Genomic DNA, 26906 nt, shown 5'->3' with positions numbered 1-26906 from the left:
GTTGGCAAACTGAAGACCAGGCTGACCTCTTCTGTGACTCTTGAACACTGAGTCTCAAGGTTGTGAATTCAAGCTCCACGCTGGCGGGAAATTCCATAGGTAATGATCACATTTTCTTGCATGCTAATCAAAAGAAATATTAAGAAACTTTTCCCGATACCAGTTTTTTACAAAAGTAAAGGCACACGGCACATGTGTGCCACATCACGTCCGAGTTTAGTGACAACTACCTCAGAGATTGTAAGCTGGGTAGTCTCAGATCAGATCACTTTTTTTTATCAAAGGTTCAAGCAAACCCAAATACTTTTGCAAGAGACATTTCAGAATCCCAGACAAATCCAGTACGATTGCTGGATCCTTTGAATTCGACTGAACTATAGCACAGATCTGCAGTCCACCATTAGAATACTGTGGGTGTGCTGTATAAGCCATACCGCCCAAAATAGTTCTAAAACAGGAGAAGCATCCTCGTTTAGGAATGTGGTATAAAGTGAAATGGTCTGGGAAGAGTCCTACATTTGAACAGTTCAAAATAGACGTAAAGGGGTATTTACGGACTCTTTCGAAATGTAAGAACAAGCTGTGCAGACCTTATCTTTACTTTGTGTAATCATTTTTCATAAAGTGTCATTGTATTATAGCATGTGCCCCTGACGATTTTCTTGATACGTTATATGTGCTCTTGTTTGTATTGTATGTAGTTTTGTTGTTCAAATAAAACGTAAAAGACACAACTTTCCGGATGCGGCTGCTGTAAAAATAAAATGACATCAAGGATGCTGTACGCAGAGGTCTGAAACCTGCTCAAAAGAAGATTTTTATCAAGAGGTGTTAAAGAAGTAGAGATCTCGCCATGAGAGGGGAAGCATCTCAGAAAAAGCAGGTGCAGTCGGTTCCACGGTCATAACGCCACTAATTCGGGCGACAAGAGCAAAACCCACCCGGCTTCCTCCGGGCAAGTAATGAGACAAAGAGACAGTGCACAGTGGGTAGCGTGGCCGAGCGGTCTAATTCGCTGGATTAAGGCTCCAGTCTCTTCGGGCGCGTGGGTTCAAATCCCACCGCTGCCAGGTGCTTCTGTCGAGACCCCCTTTCAGCTGGCTTCAGACGAAAGGGAGGGAACTGCTTTTTGGCAGTCTCTCGAGAAACTAAGCAAAGTGTTTAAAGATACTTTCTCAGCTTGACATCAAGGCACAAAACAAAAACCTTCTTGCGTCCTCTCAACCCAAAAGCGCTTTGTCACTTTTTGCGTTATGCAGGGAACGATGTCTGCCCAGATCACTTTTGTGTCAATGCAAATCGTAGTGTGCCCTCCGTTTTAATGTTGGCTGTGCTGGCGTGCTGCTTCTGTCTGTGAAACTTGAATGTTCTGCTTCTTCACACCAAATCGTCGGCGGGGGTTGAGCTTGTTAAATCTTTGCGCATAGCGCTCCTTTGGAAGTACTTTGTCCAAGTTCAAAAGCAATCGTGGGATTTACTTCATGCGTGCAAAAAGCATGCCTCGCACGACAGATTTAAATGGGGAATGGAGCCTGCTTCTTGCTGTTTTTCCTGTGGTTGCAGTTACAAAGTTGATCGTGCTTTCACATTCTGTTAACAGTATTCACTGGCTGAGCTTTATCAGTTGGTTCGTAAAGGAATCTCTGCTTCGGCTCCAGAAAAGTCATCTGTAGTGTGTTTTTTTCCGTGCCCATGGCAGTCTTTTAAAGCTGGTAGTAATGGCGGCGAAGTTAATTTTTTATCCTCTTTAAACGAATAAGGACGGGCTGGGGCGAGCTCCATTTACCACTCTTTCAGCTAACCGCCAAACTCGCGAACTGATTACACTGCAGAGCCACAGGCGCCTCGCTTTTCTCCATTCTCTGGGTTAGGGTGAAAAAAAACTTTGCTGGTATTAGCTGGCCTGCTGGGAGTACCTCTTCTTCACTGATAAGCAAGATTTGTGTTTCATCTTTCGCAAGCTGTATAGATTTCTTTCAAAACAAGTTGTTCCAGAAAGGAAACGGACACTTGCATTCACCTGAATTAAAAGGCATGGGATTTGCCCATAAGGATAAATTCTGTACAGTAAGACAGGAAGAAAGGCACCGCTGGGAATCGAACCCAGGATCTCCTGTTTACTAGACAGGCGCTTTAGCCAACTAAGCCACGGCGCCGGCGAAGTGCTGTCCTTTGACAGCCACTTGGACACGTCTCTACTGCTCTGAGACATCTGCGTTCGGTGTGCACCGAGCCTGCTCGCCTTGCAAGTTGCCTCATTTACATGCGATAGTTCCACCACTAAGAGAAAGGATGAGAAATGGCTTTTATCTGTCACTCCGCTGTGTTCCGCTTTAGACAAAGGGGGGAAAAGACTTCTTTCATCACACGTTTTGCACTGTTTGCGGTGTTTGCAGTGCTCTTTCTTAAATGAAAACCAGGAATCGGCACCATATGAGGTGAGACTAGATAATATTGGAACAAGTAGCCTCGCCATTCCATGCGTGACGTGAGCAAAGTGTAATTCCTGTCTTTATAGTGTGCTTGTTAGAGACATAGCTGGCACCCAGAGCGCTTTAAATCCGGGAGTCAGCAGCCCAAGACAAGAGAGTTTCCTTCGTCTATGTTTTTTGCGTGAAGGGGGAAACCATGCGTGTGCTGCAAACGATCTTAGTATCGAAGTGCCGTCCCACATAACCGATCCGAACAATCTGCTTTACAGAGGAGCACTGCCGGAGCTTATCGTTGGCAAACTGAAGACCAGGCTGACCTCTTCTGTGACTGTTGAACACTGAGTCTCAAGGTTGTGAATTCAAGCTCCACGCTGGCGGGAAATTCCATAGGTAATGATCACACTTTCTTGCATGCTAATCAAAAGAAATATTAAGAAACTTTTCCCGATACCAGTTTTTTACAAAAGTAAAGGCACACGGCACATGTGTGCCACATCACGTCCGAGTTTAGTGACAACTACCTCAGAGATTGTAAGCTGGGTAGTCTCAGATCAGATCACTTTTTTTTATCAAAGGTTCAAGCAAACCCAAATACTTTTGCAAGAGACATTTCAGAATCCCAGACAAATCCAGTACGATTGCTGGATCCTTTGAATTCGACTGAACTATAGCACAGATCTGCAGTCCACCATTAGAATACTGTGGGTGTGCTGTATAAGCCATACCGCCCAAAATAGTTCTAAAACAGGAGAAGCATCCTCGTTTAGGAATGTGGTATAAAGTGAAATGGTCTGGGAAGAGTCCTACATTTGAACAGTTCAAAATAGACGTAAAGGGGTATTTACGGACTCTTTCGAAATGTAAGAACAAGCTGTGCGGACCTTATCTTTATTTACTTTGTGTAATCATTTTTCATAAAGTGTCATTGTATTATAGCATGTGCCCCTGACGATTTTCTTGATACGTTATATGTGCTCTTGTTTGTATTGTATGTAGTTTTGTTGTTCAAATAAAACGTAAAAGACACAACTTTCCGGATGCGGCTGCTGTAAAAATAAAATGACATCAAGGGTGCTGTACGCAGAGGTCTGAAACCTGCTCAACAGAAGATCTTTATCAAGAGGTGTTAAAGAAGTAGAGATCTCGCCATGAGAGGGGAAGCATCTCAGAAAAAGCAGGTGCAGTCGGTTCCACGGTCATAACGCCACTAATTCGGGCGACAAGAGCAAAACCCACCCGGCTTCCTCCGGCCAAGTAATGAGACAAAGAGACAGTGCACAGCGGGTAGCGTGGCCGAGCGGTCTAAGGCGCTGGATTAAGGCTCCAGTCTCTTCGGGGGCGTGGGTTCAAATCCCACCGCTGCCAGGTGCTTCTGTCGAGACCCCCTTTCAGCTGGCTTCAGACGAAAGGGAGGGAACTGCTTTTTGGCAGTCTCTCGAGAAACTAAGCAAAGTGTTTAAAGATACTTTCTCAGCTTGACATCAAGGCACAAAACAAAAACCTTCTTGCGTCCTCTCAACCCAAAAGCGCTTTGTCACTTTTTGCGTTATGCAGGGAACGATGTCTGCCCAGATCACTTTTGTGTCAATGCAAATCGTAGTGTGCCCTCCGTTTTAATGTTGGCTGTGCTGGCGTGCTGCTTCTGTCTGTGAAACTTGAATGTTCTGCTTCTTCACACCAAATCGTCGGCGGGGGTTGAGCTTGTTAAATCTTTGCGCATAGCGCTCCTTTGGAAGTACTTTGTCCAAGTTCAAAAGCAATCGTGGGATTTACTTCATGCGTGCAAAAAGCATGCCTCGCACGACAGATTTAAATGGGGAATGGAGCCTGCTTCTTGCTGTTTTTCCTGTGGTTGCAGTTACAAAGTTGATCGTGCTTTCACATTCTGTTAACAGTATTCACTGGCTGAGCTTTATCAGTTGGTTCGTAAAGGAATCTCTGCTTCGGTTCCAGAAAAGTCATCTGTAGTGTGTTTTTTTCCGTGCCCATGGCAGTCTTTTAAAGCTGGTAGTAATGGCGGCGAAGTTAATTTTTTATCCTCTTTAAAAGAATAAGGACGGGCTGGGGCGAGCTCCATTTACCACTCTTTCAGCTAACCGCCGAACTCGCGAACTGATTACACTGCAGAGCCACAGGCGCCTCGCTTTTCTCCATTCTCTGGGTTAGGGTGAAAAAAATTTTTTGCTGGTATTAGCTGCCCTGCTGGGAGTACCTCTTCTTCACTGATAAGCAAGATTTGTGTTTCATCTTTCGCAAGCTGTATAGATTTCTTTCAAAACAAGTTGTTCCAGAAAGGAAACGGACACTTGCATTCACCTGAATTAAACGGCATGGGATTTGCCCATAAGGATAAATTCTGTACAGTAAGACAGGCACCGCTGGGAATCGGACCCAGGATCTCCTGTTTACTAGACAGGCGCTTTAGCCAACTAAGCCACGGCGCCGGCAAAGTGCTGTCCTTTGACAGCCACTTGGACACGTCTCTACTGCTCTGAGACATCTGCGTTCGGTGTGCACCGAGCCTGCTCGCCTTGCAAGTTGCCTCATTTACATGCGATAGTTCCACCACTAAGAGAAAGGATGAGAAATGGCTTTTATCTGTCACTTTTCATGTCAGAGGATCTCAATCTGCTTTCCCTGTACAAGAGGATGTCCAACTCATGTAGCTAAAGACGTAGACGACAGTGCTCCACTGAAATCTTGATCTCACAACCCTCGGCATGACTCCGCTGTGTTCCGCTTTAGACAAAGGGGGGAAAAGACTTCTTTCATCACACGTTTTGCACTGTTTGCGGTGTTTGCAGTGCTCTTTCTTAAATGAAAACCAGGAATCGGCACCATATGAGGTGAGACTAGATAATATTGGAACAAGTAGCCTCGCCATTCCATGCGTGACGTGAGCAAAGTGTAATTCCTGTCTTTATAGTGTGCTTGTTAGAGACATAGCTGGCACCCAGAGCGCTTTAAATCCGGGAGTCAGCAGCCCAAGACAAGAGAGTTTCCTTCGTCTATGTTTTTTGCGTGAAGGGGGAAACCATGCGTGTGCTGCAAACGATCTTAGTATCGAAGTGCCGTCCCACATAACCGATCCAAACAATCTGCTTTACAGAGGAGCACTGCCGGAGCTTATCGTTGGCAAACTGAAGACCAGGCTGACCTCTTCTGTGACTCTTGAACACTGAGTCTCAAGGTTGTGAATTCAAGCTCCACGCTGGCGGGAAATTCCATAGGTAATGATCACATTTTCTTGCATGCTAATCAAAAGAAATATTAAGAAACTTTTCCCGATACCAGTTTTTTACAAAAGTAAAGGCACACGGCACATGTGTGCCACATCACGTCCGAGTTTAGTGACAACTACCTCAGAGATTGTAAGCTGGGTAGTCTCAGATCAGATCACTTTTTTTATCAAAGGTTCAAGCAAACCCAAATACTTTTGCAAGAGACATTTCAGAATCCCAGACAAATCCAGTACGATTGCTGGATCCTTTGAATTCGACTGAACTATAGCACAGATCTGCAGTCCACCATTAGAATACTGTGGGTGTGCTGTATAAGCCATACCGCCCAAAATAGTTCTAAAACAGGAGAAGCATCCTCGTTTAGGAATGTGGTATAAAGTGAAATGGTCTGGGAAGAGTCCTACATTTGAACAGTTCAAAATAGGCGTAAAGGGGTATTTACGGACTCTTTCGAAATGTAAGAACAAGCTGTGCGGACCTTATCTTTATTTACTTTGTGTAATCATTTTTCATAAAGTGTCATTGTATTATAGCATGTGCCCCTGACGATTTTCTTGATACGTTATATGTGCTCTTGTTTGTATTGTATGTAGTTTTGTTGTTCAAATAAAACGTAAAAGACACAACTTTCCGGATGCGGCTGCTGTAAAAATAAAATGACATCAAGGGTGCTGTACGCAGAGGTCTGAAACCTGCTCAACAGAAGATCTTTATCAAGAGGTGTTAAAGAAGTAGAGATCTCGCCATGAGAGGGGAAGCATCTCAGAAAAAGCAGGTGCAGTCGGTTCCACGGTCATAACGCCACTAATTCGGGCGACAAGAGCAAAACCCACCCGGCTTCCTCCGGGCAAGTAATGAGACAAAGAGACAGTGCACAGCGGGTAGCGTGGCCGAGCGGTCTAAGGCGCTGGATTAAGGCTCCAGTCTCTTCGGGGGCGTGGGTTCAAATCCCACCGCTGCCAGGTGCTTCTGTCGAGACCCCCTTTCAGCTGGCTTCAGACGAAAGGGAGGGAACTGCTTTTTGGCAGTCTCTCGAGAAACTAAGCAAAGTGTTTAAAGATACTTTCTCAGCTTGACATCAAGGCACAAAACAAAAACCTTCTTGCGTCCTCTCAACCCAAAAGCGCTTTGTCACTTTTTGCGTTATGCAGGGAACGATGTCTGCCCAGATCACTTTTGTGTCAATGCAAATCGTAGTGTGCCCTCCGTTTTAATGTTGGCTGTGCTGGCGTGCTGCTTCTGTCTGTGAAACTTGAATGTTCTGCTTCTTCACACCAAATCGTCGGCGGGGGTTGAGCTTGTTAAATCTTTGCGCATAGCGCTCCTTTGGAAGTACTTTGTCCAAGTTCAAAAGCAATCGTGGGATTTACTTCATGCGTGCAAAAAGCATGCCTCGCACGACAGATTTAAATGGGGAATGGAGCCTGCTTCTTGCTGTTTTTCCTGTGGTTGCAGTTACAAAGTTGATCGTGCTTTCACATTCTGTTAACAGTATTCACTGGCTGAGCTTTATCAGTTGGTTCGTAAAGGAATCTCTGCTTCGGTTCCAGAAAAGTCATCTGTAGTGTGTTTTTTTCCGTGCCCATGGCAGTCTTTTAAAGCTGGTAGTAATGGCGGCGAAGTTAATTTTTTATCCTCTTTAAAAGAATAAGGACGGGCTGGGGCGAGCTCCATTTACCACTCTTTCAGCTAACTGCCGAACTCGCGAACTGATTACACTGCAGAGCCACAGGCGCCTCGCTTTTCTCCATTCTCTGGGTTAGGGTGAAAAAAATTTTTTGCTGGTATTAGCTGCCCTGCTGGGAGTACCTCTTCTTCACTGATAAGCAAGATTTGTGTTTCATCTTTCGCAAGCTGTATAGATTTCTTTCAAAACAAGTTGTTCCAGAAAGGAAACGGACACTTGCATTCACCTGAATTAAAAGGCATGGGATTTGCCCATAAGGATAAATTCTGTACAGTAAGACAGGCACCGCTGGGAATCGGACCCAGGATCTCCTGTTTACTAGACAGGCGCTTTAGCCAACTAAGCCACGGCGCCGGCAAAGTGCTGTCCTTTGACAGCCACTTGGACACGTCTCTACTGCTCTGAGACATCTGCGTTCGGTGTGCACCGAGCCTGCTCGCCTTGCAAGTTGCCTCATTTACATGCGATAGTTCCACCACTAAGAGAAAGGATGAGAAATGGCTTTTATCTGTCACTTTTCATGTCAGAGGATCTCAATCTGCTTTCCCTGTACAAGAGGATGTCCAACTCATGTAGCTAAAGACGTAGACGACAGTGCTCCACTGAAATCTTGATCTCACAACCCTCGGCATGACTCCGCTGTGTTCCGCTTTAGACAAAGGGGGGAAAAGACTTCTTTCATCACACGTTTTGCACTGTTTACGGTGTTTGCAGTGCTCTTTCTTAAATGAAAACCAGGAATCGGCACCATATGAGGTGAGACTAGATAATATTGGAACAAGTAGCCTCGCCATTCCATGCGTGACGTGAGCAAAGTGTAATTCCTGTCTTTATAGTGTGCTTGTTAGAGACATAGCTGGCACCCAGAGCGCTTTAAATCCGGGAGTCAGCAGCCCAAGACAAGAGAGTTTCCTTCGTCTATGTTTTTTGCGTGAAGGGGGAAACCATGCGTGTGCTGCAAACGATCTTAGTATCGAAGTGCCGTCCCACATAACCGATCCAAACAATCTGCTTTACAGAGGAGCACTGCCGGAGCTTATCGTTGGCAAACTGAAGACCAGGCTGACCTCTTCTGTGACTCTTGAACACTGAGTCTCAAGGTTGTGAATTCAAGCTCCACGCTGGCGGGAAATTCCATAGGTAATGATCACATTTTCTTGTATGCTAATCAAAAGAAATATTAAGAAACTTTTCCCGATACCAGTTTTTTACAAAAGTAAAGGCACACGGCACATGTGTGCCACATCACGTCCGAGTTTAGTGACAACTACCTCAGAGATTGTAAGCTGGGTAGTCTCAGATCAGATCACTTTTTTTTATCAAAGGTTCAAGCAAACCCAAATACTTTTGCAAGAGACATTTCAGAATCCCAGACAAATCCAGTACGATTGCTGGATCCTTTGAATTCGACTGAACTATAGCACAGATCTGCAGTCCACCATTAGAATACTGTGGGTGTGCTGTATAAGCCATACCGCCCAAAATAGTTCTAAAACAGGAGAAGCATCCTCGTTTAGGAATGTGGTATAAAGTGAAATGGTCTGGGAAGAGTCCTACATTTGAACAGTTCAAAATAGACGTAAAGGGGTATTTACGGACTCTTTCGAAATGTAAGAACAAGCTGTGCAGACCTTATCTTTACTTTGTGTAATCATTTTTCATAAAGTGTCATTGTATTATAGCATGTGCCCCTGACGATTTTCTTGATACGTTATATGTGCTCTTGTTTGTATTGTATGTAGTTTTGTTGTTCAAATAAAACGTAAAAGACACAACTTTCCGGATGCGGCTGCTGTAAAAATAAAATGACATCAAGGATGCTGTACGCAGAGGTCTGAAACCTGCTCAAAAGAAGATTTTTATCAAGAGGTGTTAAAGAAGTAGAGATCTCGCCATGAGAGGGGAAGCATCTCAGAAAAAGCAGGTGCAGTCGGTTCCACGGTCATAACGCCACTAATTCGGGCGACAAGAGCAAAACCCACCCGGCTTCCTCCGGGCAAGTAATGAGACAAAGAGACAGTGCACAGCGGGTAGCGTGGCCGAGCGGTCTAATTCGCTGGATTAAGGCTCCAGTCTCTTCGGGCGCGTGGGTTCAAATCCCACCGCTGCCAGGTGCTTCTGTCGAGACCCCCTTTCAGCTGGCTTCAGACGAAAGGGAGGGAACTGCTTTTTGGCAGTCTCTCGAGAAACTAAGCAAAGTGTTTAAAGATACTTTCTCAGCTTGACATCAAGGCACAAAACAAAAACCTTCTTGCGTCCTCTCAACCCAAAAGCGCTTTGTCACTTTTTGCGTTATGCAGGGAACGATGTCTGCCCAGATCACTTTTGTGTCAATGCAAATCGTAGTGTGCCCTCCGTTTTAATGTTGGCTGTGCTGGCGTGCTGCTTCTGTCTGTGAAACTTGAATGTTCTGCTTCTTCACACCAAATCGTCGGCGGGGGTTGAGCTTGTTAAATCTTTGCGCATAGCGCTCCTTTGGAAGTACTTTGTCCAAGTTCAAAAGCAATCGTGGGATTTACTTCATGCGTGCAAAAAGCATGCCTCGCACGACAGATTTAAATGGGGAATGGAGCCTGCTTCTTGCTGTTTTTCCTGTGGTTGCAGTTACAAAGTTGATCGTGCTTTCACATTCTGTTAACAGTATTCACTGGCTGAGCTTTATCAGTTGGTTCGTAAAGGAATCTCTGCTTCGGCTCCAGAAAAGTCATCTGTAGTGTGTTTTTTTCCGTGCCCATGGCAGTCTTTTAAAGCTGGTAGTAATGGCGGCGAAGTTAATTTTTTATCCTCTTTAAACGAATAAGGACGGGCTGGGGCGAGCTCCATTTACCACTCTTTCAGCTAACCGCCAAACTCGCGAACTGATTACACTGCAGAGCCACAGGCGCCTCGCTTTTCTCCATTCTCTGGGTTAGGGTGAAAAAAAACTTTGCTGGTATTAGCTGGCCTGCTGGGAGTACCTCTTCTTCACTGATAAGCAAGATTTGTGTTTCATCTTTCGCAAGCTGTATAGATTTCTTTCAAAACAAGTTGTTCCAGAAAGGAAACGGACACTTGCATTCACCTGAATTAAAAGGCATGGGATTTGCCCATAAGGATAAATTCTGTACAGTAAGACAGGAAGAAAGGCACCGCTGGGAATCGAACCCAGGATCTCCTGTTTACTAGACAGGCGCTTTAGCCAACTAAGCCACGGCGCCGGCGAAGTGCTGTCCTTTGACAGCCACTTGGACACGTCTCTACTGCTCTGAGACATCTGCGTTCGGTGTGCACCGAGCCTGCTCGCCTTGCAAGTTGCCTCATTTACATGCGATAGTTCCACCACTAAGAGAAAGGATGAGAAATGGCTTTTATCTGTCACTCCGCTGTGTTCCGCTTTAGACAAAGGGGGGAAAAGACTTCTTTCATCACACGTTTTGCACTGTTTGCGGTGTTTGCAGTGCTCTTTCTTAAATGAAAACCAGGAATCGGCACCATATGAGGTGAGACTAGATAATATTGGAACAAGTAGCCTCGCCATTCCATGCGTGACGTGAGCAAAGTGTAATTCCTGTCTTTATAGTGTGCTTGTTAGAGACATAGCTGGCACCCAGAGCGCTTTAAATCCGGGAGTCAGCAGCCCAAGACAAGAGAGTTTCCTTCGTCTATGTTTTTTGCGTGAAGGGGGAAACCATGCGTGTGCTGCAAACGATCTTAGTATCGAAGTGCCGTCCCACATAACCGATCCGAACAATCTGCTTTACAGAGGAGCACTGCCGGAGCTTATCGTTGGCAAACTGAAGACCAGGCTGACCTCTTCTGTGACTGTTGAACACTGAGTCTCAAGGTTGTGAATTCAAGCTCCACGCTGGCGGGAAATTCCATAGGTAATGATCACACTTTCTTGCATGCTAATCAAAAGAAATATTAAGAAACTTTTCCCGATACCAGTTTTTTACAAAAGTAAAGGCACACGGCACATGTGTGCCACATCACGTCCGAGTTTAGTGACAACTACCTCAGAGATTGTAAGCTGGGTAGTCTCAGATCAGATCACTTTTTTTTATCAAAGGTTCAAGCAAACCCAAATACTTTTGCAAGAGACATTTCAGAATCCCAGACAAATCCAGTACGATTGCTGGATCCTTTGAATTCGACTGAACTATAGCACAGATCTGCAGTCCACCATTAGAATACTGTGGGTGTGCTGTATAAGCCATACCGCCCAAAATAGTTCTAAAACAGGAGAAGCATCCTCGTTTAGGAATGTGGTATAAAGTGAAATGGTCTGGGAAGAGTCCTACATTTGAACAGTTCAAAATAGACGTAAAGGGGTATTTACGGACTCTTTCGAAATGTAAGAACAAGCTGTGCAGACCTTATCTTTACTTTGTGTAATCATTTTTCATAAAGTGTCATTGTATTATAGCATGTGCCCCTGACGATTTTCTTGATACGTTATATGTGCTCTTGTTTGTATTGTATGTAGTTTTGTTGTTCAAATAAAACGTAAAAGACACAACTTTCCGGATGCGGCTGCTGTAAAAATAAAATGACATCAAGGATGCTGTACGCAGAGGTCTGAAACCTGCTCAAAAGAAGATTTTTATCAAGAGGTGTTAAAGAAGTAGAGATCTCACCATGAGAGGGGAAGCGTCTCAGAAAAAGCAGGTGCAGTCGGTTCCACGGTCATAACGCCACTAATTCGGGCGACAAGAGCAAAACCCACCCGGCTTCCTCCGGGCAAGTAATGAGACAAAGAGACAGTGCACAGCGGGTAGCGTGGCCGAGCGGTCTAATTCGCTGGATTAAGGCTCCAGTCTCTTCGGGCGCGTGGGTTCAAATCCCACCGCTGCCAGGTGCTTCTGTCGAGACCCCCTTTCAGCTGGCTTCAGACGAAAGGGAGGGAACTGCTTTTTGGCAGTCTCTCGAGAAACTAAGCAAAGTGTTTAAAGATACTTTCTCAGCTTGACATCAAGGCACAAAACAAAAACCTTCTTGCGTCCTCTCAACCCAAAAGCGCTTTGTCACTTTTTGCGTTATGCAGGGAACGATGTCTGCCCAGATCACTTTTGTGTCAATGCAAATCGTAGTGTGCCCTCCGTTTTAATGTTGGCTGTGCTGGCGTGCTGCTTCTGTCTGTGAAACTTGAATGTTCTGCTTCTTCACACCAAATCGTCGGCGGGGGTTGAGCTTGTTAAATCTTTGCGCATAGCGCTCCTTTGGAAGTACTTTGTCCAAGTTCAAAAGCAATCGTGGGATTTACTTCATGCGTGCAAAAAGCATGCCTCGCACGACACCTCTACATACTCGACCACCACTGCATCACACAGCTGCCAGCGCACCTCACCGTGCCACATAGCTGCAAGCGCAGCTCACCGTGCCAGGCCACCACTGCATCATACAGCTGCCAGGGCACCTCTCCGTGTCAGGCCACCACTGCGTCACACATATTTCAGCGCCATATATTTCATGGATATTATGGAATATAATGGATGGATATCTTAGTTATCTTTCTAGTTCACAGGTTTGCATGCATAATTTAATTTTGAAAGCCACTGAGACATCAGGTACTACTGTTGTATTTATGAAAAAGAAACAAAACAAAAAACATACTAACAACTATGCCATCCTACTCCTTAGTTAATACATTTTATTATTCATCAACAGTTAACATTGTTAGCAAAATATTTTGAATTATATTTAACCCTATTTTTTCTTTAGTTTTGTATTTAACTTATTATATGATAGTCAGACTTAATGTATATTTGAACAATGAAAATATATTTTTACAAGATTTTACATTAAGCACTTAAAATTAATATGGTTCATAATAGTAAACTGTAAAATGCTGTAACAAGATCGGTTAAACTGTGAAGAAAATGCTTTCAGAGAAAATGTTTCAGGTGTGAAGAACATAGATCTCCAATGCAATTTCAACCAAACCTGTTCCCACACACCCTGCCCCCACTACCATTAGAATATACACAAACATTTTAGCGTTTCATTCTGAGCAGAAGACCCTCACACCTGAAGAGTGCTGGCTGTGGCGATTTAAACCGGTTTTACAGGTTTCAATCACAGACCATGTGACATGGGAGTCAGGAAACTAACATTTCATGGATTTGATAACGCTATAAAAACGCTATAAAATAATGTGACTAGGCACAGAACAAGTTTAAAGCACAGTACAAAAATAAATGCTGACCATGACTTTAGAAGCATAAATTGCCTTACACTCAATTTAAACACAAGCTGTCTTTAGCCCTCTAAGCTGGTTCATAAAGAAATGTAGAGTTCCAGGCTCAGAACACACAGCTTCATTAGCGAATACATATGCAGGACAACTAGAGAAGACGTTTTACAGAGGATGGATTTTTAGAAACATCCCATCAGTGACATCACTGAAGTCAACTCCTAGGTACTGTAACTGTCGTGTGGATAGTTTCACAAGAATCAGACAAAGGTTTAAGCATCGCTTGTTCTAGATAAAACTGCAAAAAAAAAACAACAACCAATAATGTACTTCTTTGCGGCTCTGTTTGCCCAAATCATATATTCACAACGTGAAATCTAGAAAATAATATTACGTAACCAAAATCCGCAATATGGAAACAGAACCTGTGTAATTGTTGATAGATGATGTACTCGTAACATTTTTTCAAGACGAACAACAACATTTAAAAAATGACTTCTATGTACTTGATATCTCTAATCAATCCACGGGTCCCAGCACAAAACGAAACTAAAACAGATACCGTTTCGCGCTTCTTATTAGTTGCTCAAAAAGTAATTTGACCATATGAAATGCATAATATAAACCTAGAAACATATACGTGAGCAGTACTTAAGCACTGTAGTATCGGTGTTAAGACATACCTTTCAAATACTGTAAATCAAGTTAAAAATATCTCAAGACCGATTCTGGTCATAATGAAACCATGTTTCGTGTATGTTTTCTTTTTCATCTTGAAATAACTCATTTCTAAATACCTTTTTCACTGTTAACATCTTGTAGCAACTCTGCGACAAAATATACACTCTGACAGTTCATCCTGCTACCAACATTAAATAAAACAAATCTTAAGATTTCTATATTTATGTCTTTATTTAGTGGTTTCATTAGTGACAAAGGCTAAACTTTCTTGGAAAAATGTATTTTATGTGTTGCGGAAAAAACTGACTTGCTTTAACAAAATATGTTTACAAATCCTTTCACCTGGCATTTTCGTAGTTAGAAATTATGGAACGCTCTGTTAAAAGCAAGGGAGTTTTTATGTCCGTTGCAGTTCTTTTGCAACATGAATATAATTATATCGTTATTAATTTCTTGAGATACGCGATTCCATATTATATTCCCTTTTAATCAAATTCTAAAAGTATGCTTGTTGACTCCGGTATCGCGTTAGTTAAAGACTTCGAAGCTTACAATGTTTATGAAGAAATGAAATACTGGTGTGTATTTTTTTCTTTAAAGTACCGAGACCAGCCATATACTGTATGTTTATGTTCCAAAATTAATATCGTTTATGGCCTTCACACGCGTTACAGTATGCTCCTATTCTTTTTATGCTCAGAAGAGCCCACACACTCAGCTCTTAACCCCAGTGTGCAGAAAGGGTCAAAACGTGTTTCTCAGCAGAAATAAACATGTTTCTGCAAGTTTGGTCAACCCCATGTAAGTTATGGGGCAGTAACAGCACACTTTTCAAAACGTGTTTTTCAGCCCGAAATAAACGCGTTTTTTCAGACAACTGAATCCCCATGTAATAATATTTCCCTTCAGTGGTAAAATGAGATATGAATATTCAATACTTAAATGGGCACAGTTAAGACATTAAATATACATATTCATACTGTATACAGTTTGCATACGGTAATATGTTTATGTTACGTGATTAAAAAATAAATAAATAAAAATGAAAAGTCCAGCACCAGCTGGATTCGAACACACAACCTGCCAGTTGGTAGTCACGCACCTAGACCAGTGGGCCAAAAGAGAGCTCACATGAATACATAGGCGAAACAGCCCTACAGAGCCCTGTCGCAGTACATGGATATAATCATACCGTTATTAAATTCTTGAGATACGCGATTCCATATTATATTCCCTTTTAATCAAATTCTTAAAGTATGCTTGTTGACTCCGGTATCACGTTAGTTAAAGACTTCGAAGTTTACAATGTTTAGGGAGAAATGGAATACTGGTGTGTATTTTTTTCTTTAAAGTACCAAGACCAGCTATATACTGTATGTTTATGTTCCAAAATTAATATCGTTTATGGCCTTCACACACATTACAGTATGCTCCTATTCTTTTTATGCTCAGCTACTCAGATTTCCCTTCAGTGGTAAAATTCAATATCTACAACGGGCACAGTAAAGACGTTTACAGTAAGTCTTTCTATGACAGACCAACGGACCACGAGTGCCCCTGTCGGTCAACCAATCACATACCGCGGTATTTTGCGTCATCGCGCGTCACGATGCACGACGCCGTAGCCAATTACCTCCGGTATGTGTCTGTACCGAGCACTTTGAATGGCTGCATCTGTAAGGAGATTGGAAAATATAAGAGCGTCTGAAACGTATAAGTACAGTACAGGTGGACGTAAAAGTAGTTAGATAAACAGTTTTTGTATTTTTATACAATTAGTTGCAATAGTGGAAACAATTTGGATTTTTTTGAATGTCTCGAAACCAGACATGCTGAAACGCTGTAGGTTTAGAATCGAGATTGGGGAGAATAACGTCTTGTGAGAAGATCTGTTACCTAACGATTAGATCTTGTAAATCCCTTGTAGCCTCCCTAAGTCTGTCCCAGTCCAGTGGATAAAAATGTATTGTTAATGGAGTGTTGGTTTCTCTGTTAGGGGATACTGGAGCACTACTGTCATGCTTGTTTCACTCCTCTGTTCAACAGTGTGCTATAGAGTAATGTATATGGGGAGACGGCAGGAAGCCACAGGAGTATTGGGGCAGCAAGTTTTACTTGCCGAGTACCAGATTTTAATGGGTGGTTTTATCCCAGATCTATTGGGTTGGAATATTATGCATTACAAAGAATGACTATCCAGAACAGGGTATCACATGGCTTCAACTGACTGTGATCACTCAGTATGTTGATGGTATTCTGAGTTCTTCCCCTGACGAGGAAACCCACAAGTCTGAGTTGCTTCAGCTTTATAGTGTCTAATATTAAGCAGTTATAATAAGGCCCTTTTGTGTCGAGCATTGTGGAATTTTAACAGGGCCAGGGTGCAATGTTTTTACGGGGTGAGCACAACTTTTAACAGATCTGCTTAAGGGGGGAGTGCAGTACAAGGACAAGATTGCCTTGGTTCCAGCAGCAAAAGCCGCCTGTAATAATTTGAAACAAGCTCTCTTACAGGTGCTGAGACTGGGGTTTCCTCAGATGGATCAACCATTCCTTTATATGTAAGTGTGGACAAAGGGTTACTGTATATGTATATAATGTATGTATTTGTTGCATGTAGGCCACAATTCTGGATGGCTATGGAGAAATAGGATTCTCTCACAACGGCAGGGACTCCAGTTAAGAATACTGGGCTTGTCTCTGAACTGATTTGTAGTTTTACAGCTGCCGACAGAAGCAGCTTGAGTAAGGTGTAAATAACACAATAAATAAAGAATTCCAGTAACTCAAGGTAACAACCATGCAGAAGCAGATGCCAGACGAGCGGCACTGGGAGAGCGGGAGTCTGAGACCCCTGTGAAACCTCTATTGGGGAAAGGGGAGAATTCAGTTTGAGGGCTTTAATAGATGTTTAATAGTGGTTAGAACAAATGTGTAACAATGTGGGGTTGTATAATGATGGGATGTGGGCTGGCACATACCCAAGTGTATGACAAAGATGATCCCGTGGTACGGACTGCCCTTCCCCTTGGATACTGATCTAGGGGCATACTACACTGGGAAGGTGTGCCAGGCTGTAATTGCCTCACTAGGGGTAAGTTAGAAGTCACATTGCCCCCATCACCCACAGTCTGAAAGACCAACTAAGGAAATATCAACTGAAGGAACACCGTGGGTAGATGCTCTACCTGCAGTCCTGTGCGGTTTGCGGGCTGGAGCAAACAGAACTGTGAGACTGAGCCCATTTGAGATCATCACGGGCAGCCAAAGAAACTCCCTGGAGGCCAAGTTTGGCTAAGGCACTGATGAATTAACTAACTCTCTATTAAAGTATTGTAGGTTTGTTAACTGAAGCAGTGCACAGGGCTCGTGAACAGGTGCCGGACGCTTGGGGACCTCCAGTAGAGGGGAGACACGACCGGATACCTGGCGAGTGGGTGTAGGTGAAGGAGAGATACCCTGCCAGACGTTGCAATCCTGCTGGGAGGGACCATATCAAGTGCCACCAACTACTGACTGTGCCATCTGAGTGACAGGATGAGATCGCTGGATCCGCGTATCGCACTTTCACCGACCCACGGCACCAGAGACTGAGTGAACAGAAAGAAGGATGTTGTTACCGTTTCTGTGTCTGATGTTTCCTAAGACCAACAGTGTGCTTGTTAGGCCTGAGGAGCATTTCTGGGGATATGGTATCAATACATTCCGGGTGTTGGCATATCTATAAGCCAAAAAATTATAATCGGAGTTGGGTCAGTATTGCTGTTCCAAGATCCTGACGATAGATCTCCACATGGCTGAGGTCTGCGTTTGGGTCCTGGAGTAGGACTTCATGTATTTGTAGGATTAGGGCTGTTTTATATGTATAATTGTAACTATCACTTGTACAAAAACATCAATAACATCTTGTTGTAACTGTGGAACACACAATGTCATGGTAACGCATGCCTGTACATCTAAAAAGGAAAGATCTGCCCTGACATTGTATGTGAAAAAATAGGCAGTCCTGACGTAGGCCATATTTTATAAGGGGGGAATGAAGTAAGAGATAAGATGTAAAAAGGGTTAACGTAAGTCAGTTCTGCCTGAAAATTAGACTTCTAAGCAACAGGGGTTTATGGCAGGAAAGGGGGTTAACTGATAAGGATGCCAGATGCGAACAAGGAACCCCCTGGGGGCATAATCTTAAACTGACCATTTGGCCAGGGCCTCTTAACTGGCCAAATACCATGACCCCCCCCTTACCATAACACCGAATGACGTCTGAAGCAGCAAGGAAGGACTATATAACCTAAAAGTTTGTACCGGCACATCGAACAATACTTCGGTTTTGTTGTTTCTTGCGGGAAACAAGACTTCGGCTTTATTGTTCCTTGCATGCAATAAACTCATCTGTTTTACTTCATCTTGGGATCAAGAACCTTATTCCTTCTGTTACAACAGTACCAAACGCACGTTCCTTCTGTACGCGGAGCCGATCATTTGCAATTGGGCTGTGCCGACAGACCAGGTCGAGCTCTGTCGGCTCAAAAGCAGCGCAGGACCTGCAAGTACAACAGAAAGATTAGCATCCAGCGGGGGCCTCTTAGTGAGCCCAAGAGCTCATCAAGAATCGGCTCCAGCAACAGGGCTGGGCGCATTGTTCCATTCTCCGACCACTCTCGGTGTAAACAAGTCCCTCCGGGTCTCTGCTTGAATTGCACTTTCCTGCGTTTGCTTTGGTGTAACTGGCTTCCCCTGCATAGGCGAATGTGAAGAAGATCCTTAGTAAGTCATTGAAGAAAACCGAGAAGAGGTCGAAGTGGCCCCTGTCGTTCATCAACGATCCAGTCAGGCAGTACTCCTCTGTAAAGCGCCGTTCGTTCACATCGATTGGCTTTTTCTTGCCTTCATTCGTGCAAGTAGTAAAAGCAGACGCCCCTATTCTGCCGTGACCCGGATTCAAACCGGGGTTGTTGCGGCCACAACGCAAAGTACTGACCACTATACGATCACGGTGAGTTACCGATACACATGTAGCAGGGCGGAAAAGGATGTGCTCTCTTCGTGTGACATAATTCGGAAAAGTCCTGACATTGCATTTCAACTGAGCACCAGTATACATCGACCCTTCGACACTCTGAGTGACAACTCTCTTGCGTGTGCTCATATTTATGTAGTTTGCTTACATGATGCCCAGAACAGCAGGGTTGTGTGCTCCCATATGGTTTAGCGGTTAGGATTCCTGGTTTTCTCCCAGGCAGCCCGGGTTCGACTCCCGGTATGGGAACGTGTCAGTTTTGCCTCCTGCTTTCCAAAAGATCAGCACCGTGTACGAAGGAGCCGCATTAAAACTACTCGAACGTGCGAGAAGAGGGGGCGCTTGTTTCCAGCCGAAACTTCTCGCGTGTGAGACGAGCTGATCATCGCTGCAGGAGGGTTACTCTGGTAGACAGGGCTGACCTTCGGCAATAGGATTTATAGTCTCCAAGATGATATTTGCACTTTCTGGAGAGGCGATTTTCTCCACTTCAGTAGCCCGATTTCGTCGATTGCGTGGAGAGGGCTGTAGAATGTGGCGCCACCTTTCCTGCTCCGTCCATGACAGGCGTGCTGGTCTCTGGAGAGAGAGCACGGTCCATCAGCGCACTCCAATAAAGGCACTGGAAGCAGCTGAATCGCATTGGCAAAGCTCAGCGCTGGGCCGCTGGGCACGTCTTACCATCGTTTCCGTAGTGTAGTGGTTATCACGTTCGCCTCACACGCGAAAGGTCCCCGGTTCGAAACCGGGCGGAAACAGACATCTTTTGTCGCCAGGCACAAAAGGGGATTGGGGATTCGTCTAGCGCTGTGATCGAACAGACCCACTCACCTCTTAGTGTGGCAGGATCTGCACAGTGCATGTCACAGCGCATCCTGCTTTCACTTCAATGCGCGTCCTGATGTACCCCAGTCTCCCGCGTGACAGGTGACAGGTCCTATACTAACGAGAAAGACATCGCTCTCTCCGACCCCCGGCATCGTGTCCCGACCCACCGTGCTGGAAGCCGACGCGTGCTGCGATTCCTTTACGGAGCAGAAATGACAACCGAGGAGCCGAGAGATCATTTCAGCATTTCGCGTCTGAACGGAAAACACAAACGACCAACTCGGAATGACTTGCCTTTGACGCTTTTCAAAGCGTTCTTTGTGCACGACGACTGCGCCGCCTAGCAGATACAAATGGGTTGTACAACTTTGAACTAGCAAACGGAAGAGGGCTAAGCCCCCTCTCTTTTAGCCCAGGTTCGATCTGTCTCCCAGAATCACCAGGGCGCACACACACACACACCCGTGCCGTTGAAGTGCTCTGCTTCATTTCTAAGGGCAACTCAACATTCACTCCTACCCCGAGTGCAGAAAAGACAGCATCCACAGCAACAACAGCTCAGGTCTCTGCACAGGAGCTAAGCTGCCCTCATCTCCTCTGCTCTGCGGCTCCTGCGGAGTGGAGTCCTGCCTGGAGCCGTGTTTGCAGGCGGCGGCTCCCCGCGCCCTGTCTGTGCGTCGTGTCCAAGAGCTCCTGGGAGGAAGAGAGAGCCCTCCCACTCAGGGGCTTTTCCACGGTCTGTGTGAGGAGGGGCGGGTGTGTCCAGTAGCTTATCGAGCGGAAGCCTGGGGCGGCGGAGAGCTGTGATCGTGCAGACCTTGAGGTGTCACCTCTTTGTCTGCTTTCCCGCCCCCCCTCCGCCCAAGCTCTGCTCCAAAGTAGCCCGGCAACCCCTCACACCTGCACGTGTCACAACCTAAGGTGCGGTCATGAGACACCCATGTCCAAGTTGGTCGTTCATGTTTTCCGTTCAGATGCGAAATGCTGAAATAATCTCTCGGCTCCTCGGTTGTCATTTCTGCTACATAGAGGAATCACAGCACGCGTGTTAAAAGAAGACTGTGATATTCGGTGCGTCTTGGATTAGACGAGATTAAAGAGTGAGTAGTTTTGTTTTTCTGTTTTTCGGTGCAGGACTTGGTCCCTGGTGTTGCTTTAGCAGGAGCCACAGCCATGACACAGTGCATGTACAGCTCAGTCACTTCATGCTGCAAGAGGGAAGGTCACAGCATTAAGGGATCAAGGCCAATAGAGGGACAGAGAAGGACCTTCTGCCATCAGTGAAGGCAAGCTGGCAGCTCTAGGCACTACAGCTGCCACAGTCTGGTTCACATCTAGATCATGGATGAAAAAGCAGACAATGGATCAGTAGAGCGAGAAGGCTGAGCAGCCTTTGAGAGCAATACCTTCCTGGACAGCTTCTTCTGGAAGAGGAAGGCATCAATTGTGAAGCAGAGCACATCCTTCTGCTTGGAGGGGACAAACCTGGACAGGCAGCCATCTGCCTTGCTGTCCACCATGCACCTGGGGACAAGAACAAGGATGAACCCCTGCAGGCTCTCAGGGCTCCTGCCCACCTCCCCTCCCAGAAGGGGCCATACCCCAAATTGTCGATCACAGGGAAACGGGGCTGGGAGTGCTGGTCTGGTTTCTCCGTTACGTAACACGAGTGGATGTACAGCCTCTGCTCCGCTGTGGCAAAGTAGGCAGTGGCCTGGAAGTACATGGGCTGACCCAGGAAGTACTCATCCTTGGGAGAAAGCCGGACCCAGTGGGCTGGAGAGAGAGAGGCAGCATTACACCTGCACACAGCACCCCCTGCAGGCAGGTGGAGCCACTCACTCAAGGAGTTGGTGGTGAGCAGGACAAAGCTGTGCTTGTTCTTCAGGTCCTTGAAGAAGGTCCTTCTCCTGACCCACGTGGGGACATAGCCAACCTTGTAGGAGTAGTGGAACCTGCAGGACAGAGGTGATGAGGGGCATCTGGACACTTTCCCAGCAGCAGCAGAGCCCTGCCTACCTGTTGTAGGAGCACTTGACCGGCACAGAGAAGGGAATGAAGCGATGCACAGGTGCACTGGAGGAGGGCGGGGCATAGCGGAGAGTGTTGGAGTACACCAGGCGGCCCTGGACAACCTGCAGGGTCACAGAGGAAGGGATATTCCCAGGAAAGGCAACCCCGATACTGGCCCTACAGCTCACATCGATACACTGCCTGTAGATGAAGACCCGCTTACCGATCGCTCGGTGCCGCACTCGTGAAGCCCGTAGATGAAGTAGAAGTAAGTGCGTGTGGTTCGGCTGACGCTGCAGTTGCCCAAGGTCACCTCCGACGGCCAACAGCTGAAGCCGAACAGGAGCCGACTGACCCTCACGTACATCCTGCTGGAGTCGCACCACACAGCCACTCCTCGGGTGCCCCCGATGGCCGGGCGAGCCGGCTGCCGCCCTCGCTGGGGAGGAAACAGGACGCTCTTGATGTAGGCGGGTAAGGGGCGGCTGCTGGCTTCGGGCTTCATCTTCTCCTTGTCGAAGTAGGGCGAGTACGCGTCTCTGGACACGGGAAGGCGGCGAAAGTCGGGAGCCAAGGACTGCGAGTCGTTCTCGCTTGCAGACAGGTCTTCGGAGGGCGCATCTGCCAGGTTCAAGTCCTCCAACTGGGCTGCGTCTTCAGGAGCCGGGAGGTCGGCCTGGAGCGCCAATTCCCGAGAGTCCCAGCCAGCCGGCCCGGCGGAGACCAGTGCGGGGAGCCCGGCCCCTGTGTACAGGCACAGCATAAAGAGAAACGAGCGCATCGCCAAATTAACGTCCCGTTCAAATGCTACAGGAGTAAAATAAGTAAACCACAAAACTGTGTTGAAGCAAGAAAGCATAAAATGTGAACGCGGTGACTAGGTTTTTATACTGGCAGGACCTGCTACCGCACACCTGGTCACACTACCGCTCAATCAACACAATCAATTACATACAGAGATCCGGATTGTTCTCAGCGTCTAATTAGAACCTGATTCCAGTCTGAGTCGGGACTCCGTGAAGCCGCCTGAACATTTTCCCGTGTGTATCTGACCTCAGCGGAGGAGTTCCACGCAATTTCGACAGAATTAAATCACCCACACGTGTAAAGTTTGCTCAGATTAATTTATTGTTCAATTAGTTTCTAATTTCCGAGGAAAGTGTGTTAAACTCGCTGTCAGACAGAGTACGGAACATGCGACACGTCCGTCCACACTTTCTTTTATCGAGGGGGCTGATCTATCAACACGTACCGCAATGAAAATAATTTTACTATTTTTCATGTGTAATTGCATGTCATATTAAAATGTGTAATACAAGCATTTCTTTGCTTCCCAGTAAAGAAATACTGATCAGCTTTTGACATGATCTGATAATAATTTGTCTGATTTTCCAGAGATTGCTTTTGCTTCGCAGCACTGAGAACCTATGGAAGCCCGTTTCAGCCAGGGAGTAAAAAAAACGCACTATGGTATCCTGAATTGTGACTTAGAATCATAGAATTGCGACATAAAAACTCAGAATTTTGACTTTATCTCTCACATTTGCGACTTCGAAAAGCCCATATTTTATTGTCTGTCCTTTTGTTATTGTAACGAATTCGGGTTCTAGGGCTTGTGCCCTCTCCGCTCCCACCCTACTTCGTGCCTCACTGTATTGGCTCAAACCCAGGTCTTGCTAGCTAGAACCCGAATCCGTTACAATAACAAAAGGACAGACAATGAAATATGGGCTATTTCGAAGTTGCAAATGTGAGATATAAAGTCGGAGTTGTGAGTTACTAAGTCGCAATTCTGAGTTACTTAGTCGGAATTCTGCGATACCATAGCGCGTTTTTTTGTAACTCCCTGGCGGAAACGGGCTTTCATACATTTCAATTAGTCTGATCAGTGCAGGACAAGTTAATGTAGAATCATTACTATGTCTGTCTCTTGTTTGTATATAAATGAATGTCTTTGACAACTTAATGTTAGTTTTTAATTTAGTTTTACGATGTAGGTCATGTGTTAACATATGCACGAGCAAACGAAATGTCTCACTCCTGATTCAGCTCATGCTCCATAGGAGAGAAGAGATTCCTCCTGCTTCTCGTACAATCATATCAGAACAGAAGCCCGTGTCGCCCAGCTCTGATTCAAGAGCGACTCGCATCTTCAGCCCTTTTTTTATTCGTGATCCTAATTTTCTTTAGTTATGATCAATATTGAACTTTTTCTAAATAAAACGACAATAATCAAACATGCAGGCAGACTTTTAAAAAGTATTAGGAGCTGACAGGGTGCCCCTTTGGAATAGTTGTCAGAAAATGTGAGGAAAGGAAAGGTACGTAAGCTCTCACACAGCATTAGAGATTGGCATCTGATGGAAAAAAAAACGACCTGTCTCTCCGGCATTTAACGGTGCTGTTGTTTTGATTTTACATATTGTTAGCATTTTAATGAATTGTTAAAAGATTGATACACAAATCGCTAAATAAGAAAACGTAAAAACCCTAGCTGTAAGCAATTGGCCGTTCGTATTCCTGAATTTTAAATCCCTGTGTTCTTCTGTATCCGAATGCCTGGTGCAGCTCATTTGAAAGCAGAGTCTACCATTTACAGAAGCGTATTGTTGCCACCAAGGAAAACAAATCCTGAGTTTACAGGAGTAAAAGAGGAAACAAATGCAAACACCGTTTAGAAAAAAACACACACGTCTCAGGCCTTAACCATGACAAGGATGGGATTTCAACCTAGACGAGCAGAGCACAATGAATTAGCAATCCAAAAAGTGACTCCTGTTTAATTTTCTTTTCGCTTGCTCGATTTGTAGTACGCTCCTAAATCCTTACAACCGATAAACAAAACGGCTTCATGTGCCACAGCATTCTGCTGCAGGTACCGTGTATTAGGCGAACCCGAATTAAATATTTCAAATATGTGAAGGATTTCATGAAACTTGAAAAAAGATCACAGCCAATGTCAGCAATTCAGAGCCTGTAGGCAGCTTCAACAGAACAAAACGATCTGAAGCCGTAATAATTTCATAGAGTGTATTGTGACACTCTAACCACGTTGTTGCTATTACTGCTACTTCTGCTGCCGTTGCTTTAAACTCTACTCAGCGGGCAAGTAAAGTTGTCCAAAGAATAGACTACTTTGAGCCGTCCAAATTCCATTATGTGAATTTAAGCTTTTTGTTTATTAATAACAGCATTAGTAATACAATGCGTGCTCAGAAACCTTACTTATTAGCTCATGAAGCAATAGTGTTTCAACAATTTGAGGTCTTCAAAAAGTAAACGCTGAAGTTTTTATACTTCATTATACTTCATTATACATTATATACTTTTTTATACTTCACCTGAAGAAGGCTCCACGGCCGAAACGTTGTGTTCTCTTTCTTCTTTTTTTCAGCATGGAATAAACCTATTACTTGTTCCTTTGAAGTTTTTATACTTCCTTGTGAGCAGATCACCTTTGATTTAGAAAAGGAAAACTTACTCCCCTGTTGCTTTTATTGCGATATCTGAATCGAGACCCAAGCGCTAAGAAAGCTGAATAACGCAAAAGTCATAAACCCGATTTTAATGTAGATACACGTTCTAATGCAGCCTTCATTACAAGACAGTCTATTTCTCGAAAGCGTGTTATGTAAAAAAGAGAAAAACGAAAATATATGGATGACAATATTTAAAAGCTGAAGATTTTACTTTTGAGAAATTGTCATTTTATGTATCTAGACGCTTTTCAAGCGCTGCTTTTAGAACTTTGCTGTGCTTCCTGAATCATTTTCAGTGTTATAAACTGGGTGTGGAAGTAGCGATCACTTTGTAGAGCAGTTGATAGACTGGAGCTGTTCAGACTACTCTTGTTATTCCTCAAATGCTTCCATCATTTTTCTTTCAGGCTAGGACGCGAGTGTGTACATGTGTTTGGTTTTCGTTTCACTGATTCTCATTGAAGATTTGTGAATTAACAAGGAAAGAATCAGTTGCCTCGGAAAGCAGAAGGTTTGGTTCTCAACGATCTTGAAGACACGCCCATGTAGTGCAGCGTGTGATATTTGTACTATAAAAGACCAAGTGCTCAAAGTGACGTCTGCGTTTGCCGTTGAAACTTTTAATCTCGGGCGCACTTTTAGAAAGCAAAGATAGAGCAGTTGTGTTGAATCACACTATGACAGCTGTCAGCAGCGTGGCGCAGCGGACGCGTGCTGGGCCCATAACCCAGTGGTCGATAGATCGAAACCATCCTCTGCTATGTATTTTTCATGCACGATTGATAAGCACACCATCAGTTTAATGAAGTGCATTAAAACTGATTTTTTCTCTCGTGTGTATGCAAGCTTCACACTTACGGTACTCTTTCATCTTTACCAATAGCAGAGACCCAAATGTATCTTTGGTTGTTCTGCGATCCTTGATATCCTCAAATCCTTCAAATGAACATCCATATCAAACCAATTGTGTTTATATATATTACAATTAAGGTACATATTAAAAATATCAACGCACATTTGTATAATGCTCATTTAATAATAATTGTCAAAGATTATCAAGTTCTCCAACAAATGAACAAATGATCGACAAATGATGATTAATCTCTTCTTGAATATAATCTCAAAAAAGAACCATTAAGGTTTACTAAGATCAAAGCTTAATCAGTGTATTAAGTTTAGCTTGCATCATAGTAATTGAGCAATAAAGTCTGTCCTAATTAAAGAGTACCCAAAGTTTGAAAGTACAACATAGAATAAAAGTACCTTTAATTGCTCTAAAAAGATTTGTGTCTCCCAGGCACCTCTTTTGTCTTTGATCTTTCTGGTTTGTGCCAGCAAAGTTGAATTCCATC

General features: G+C 44.6%; 1 protein-coding gene and 8 non-coding genes across 9 annotated transcripts; 4 read left to right on the top strand and 5 right to left on the bottom strand.

The window, feature by feature from the left end:
• Positions 1 to 2082: 2082 nt before the first annotated feature.
• trnat-agu (transfer RNA threonine (anticodon AGU)) lies at positions 2083 to 2156 on the bottom strand. Its single transcript has one exon. It is a non-coding gene; the product is annotated as a tRNA-Thr (tRNA).
• Positions 2157 to 3715: 1559 nt separating this feature from the next.
• trnal-aag (transfer RNA leucine (anticodon AAG)) lies at positions 3716 to 3797 on the top strand. Its single transcript has one exon. It is a non-coding gene; the product is annotated as a tRNA-Leu (tRNA).
• A 1005-nt stretch (positions 3798 to 4802) lies between these two features.
• trnat-agu (transfer RNA threonine (anticodon AGU)) lies at positions 4803 to 4876 on the bottom strand. Its single transcript has one exon. It is a non-coding gene; the product is annotated as a tRNA-Thr (tRNA).
• Positions 4877 to 6554: 1678 nt separating this feature from the next.
• trnal-aag (transfer RNA leucine (anticodon AAG)) lies at positions 6555 to 6636 on the top strand. Its single transcript has one exon. It is a non-coding gene; the product is annotated as a tRNA-Leu (tRNA).
• A 1005-nt stretch (positions 6637 to 7641) lies between these two features.
• On the bottom strand, positions 7642 to 7715 carry trnat-agu (transfer RNA threonine (anticodon AGU)). Its single transcript has one exon. It is a non-coding gene; the product is annotated as a tRNA-Thr (tRNA).
• Positions 7716 to 10484: 2769 nt separating this feature from the next.
• Positions 10485 to 10558, bottom strand: trnat-agu (transfer RNA threonine (anticodon AGU)). The gene has a single exon. It is a non-coding gene; the product is annotated as a tRNA-Thr (tRNA).
• A 4750-nt stretch (positions 10559 to 15308) lies between these two features.
• Positions 15309 to 22903, bottom strand: LOC148663611 (uncharacterized). The gene is made up of 4 exons (XM_088632863.1): positions 22299 to 22903; positions 22082 to 22197; positions 21797 to 22017; positions 15309 to 15316 (listed from the first exon to the last, which is right to left on the bottom strand). The coding sequence occupies exons 1-4, from the start codon at positions 22854 to 22856 to the stop codon at positions 15309 to 15311; spliced, it is 903 nt and encodes a 300-aa protein (XP_088488989.1). The 5' UTR covers positions 22857 to 22903.
• trnae-uuc (transfer RNA glutamic acid (anticodon UUC)) lies at positions 19412 to 19483 on the top strand. The gene has a single exon. It is a non-coding gene; the product is annotated as a tRNA-Glu (tRNA).
• trnav-cac (transfer RNA valine (anticodon CAC)) lies at positions 19920 to 19992 on the top strand. The gene has a single exon. It is a non-coding gene; the product is annotated as a tRNA-Val (tRNA).
• Positions 22904 to 26906: the final 4003 nt, after the last annotated feature.

This window comes from Lepisosteus platostomus, chromosome 5 (assembly GCF_059453375.1).
Source record: "Lepisosteus platostomus isolate fLepPlt1 chromosome 5, fLepPlt1.hap1, whole genome shotgun sequence".
Lineage (NCBI taxonomy): Eukaryota > Metazoa > Chordata > Actinopteri > Semionotiformes > Lepisosteidae > Lepisosteus > Lepisosteus platostomus.
Note: the sequence above shows the minus strand (reverse complement) of the source record. Positions and strands in the feature narration are given on the sequence as shown.

Coding starts and splice junctions, on each gene's coding strand:
- LOC148663611 (XM_088632863.1), bottom strand. CDS start 22,856: ATGCGCTCGTTTCTCTTTATGCTGTGCCTGTACACAGGGGCCGGGCTC. Junction 22,198..22,298: donor AGTGCGGCACCGAGCGATCG/GTAAGCGGGTCT, acceptor GTGACCCTGCAG/GTTGTCCAGGGCCGCCTGGT. Junction 22,018..22,081: donor GTCAAGTGCTCCTACAACAG/GTAGGCAGGGCT, acceptor TCTGTCCTGCAG/GTTCCACTACTCCTACAAGG.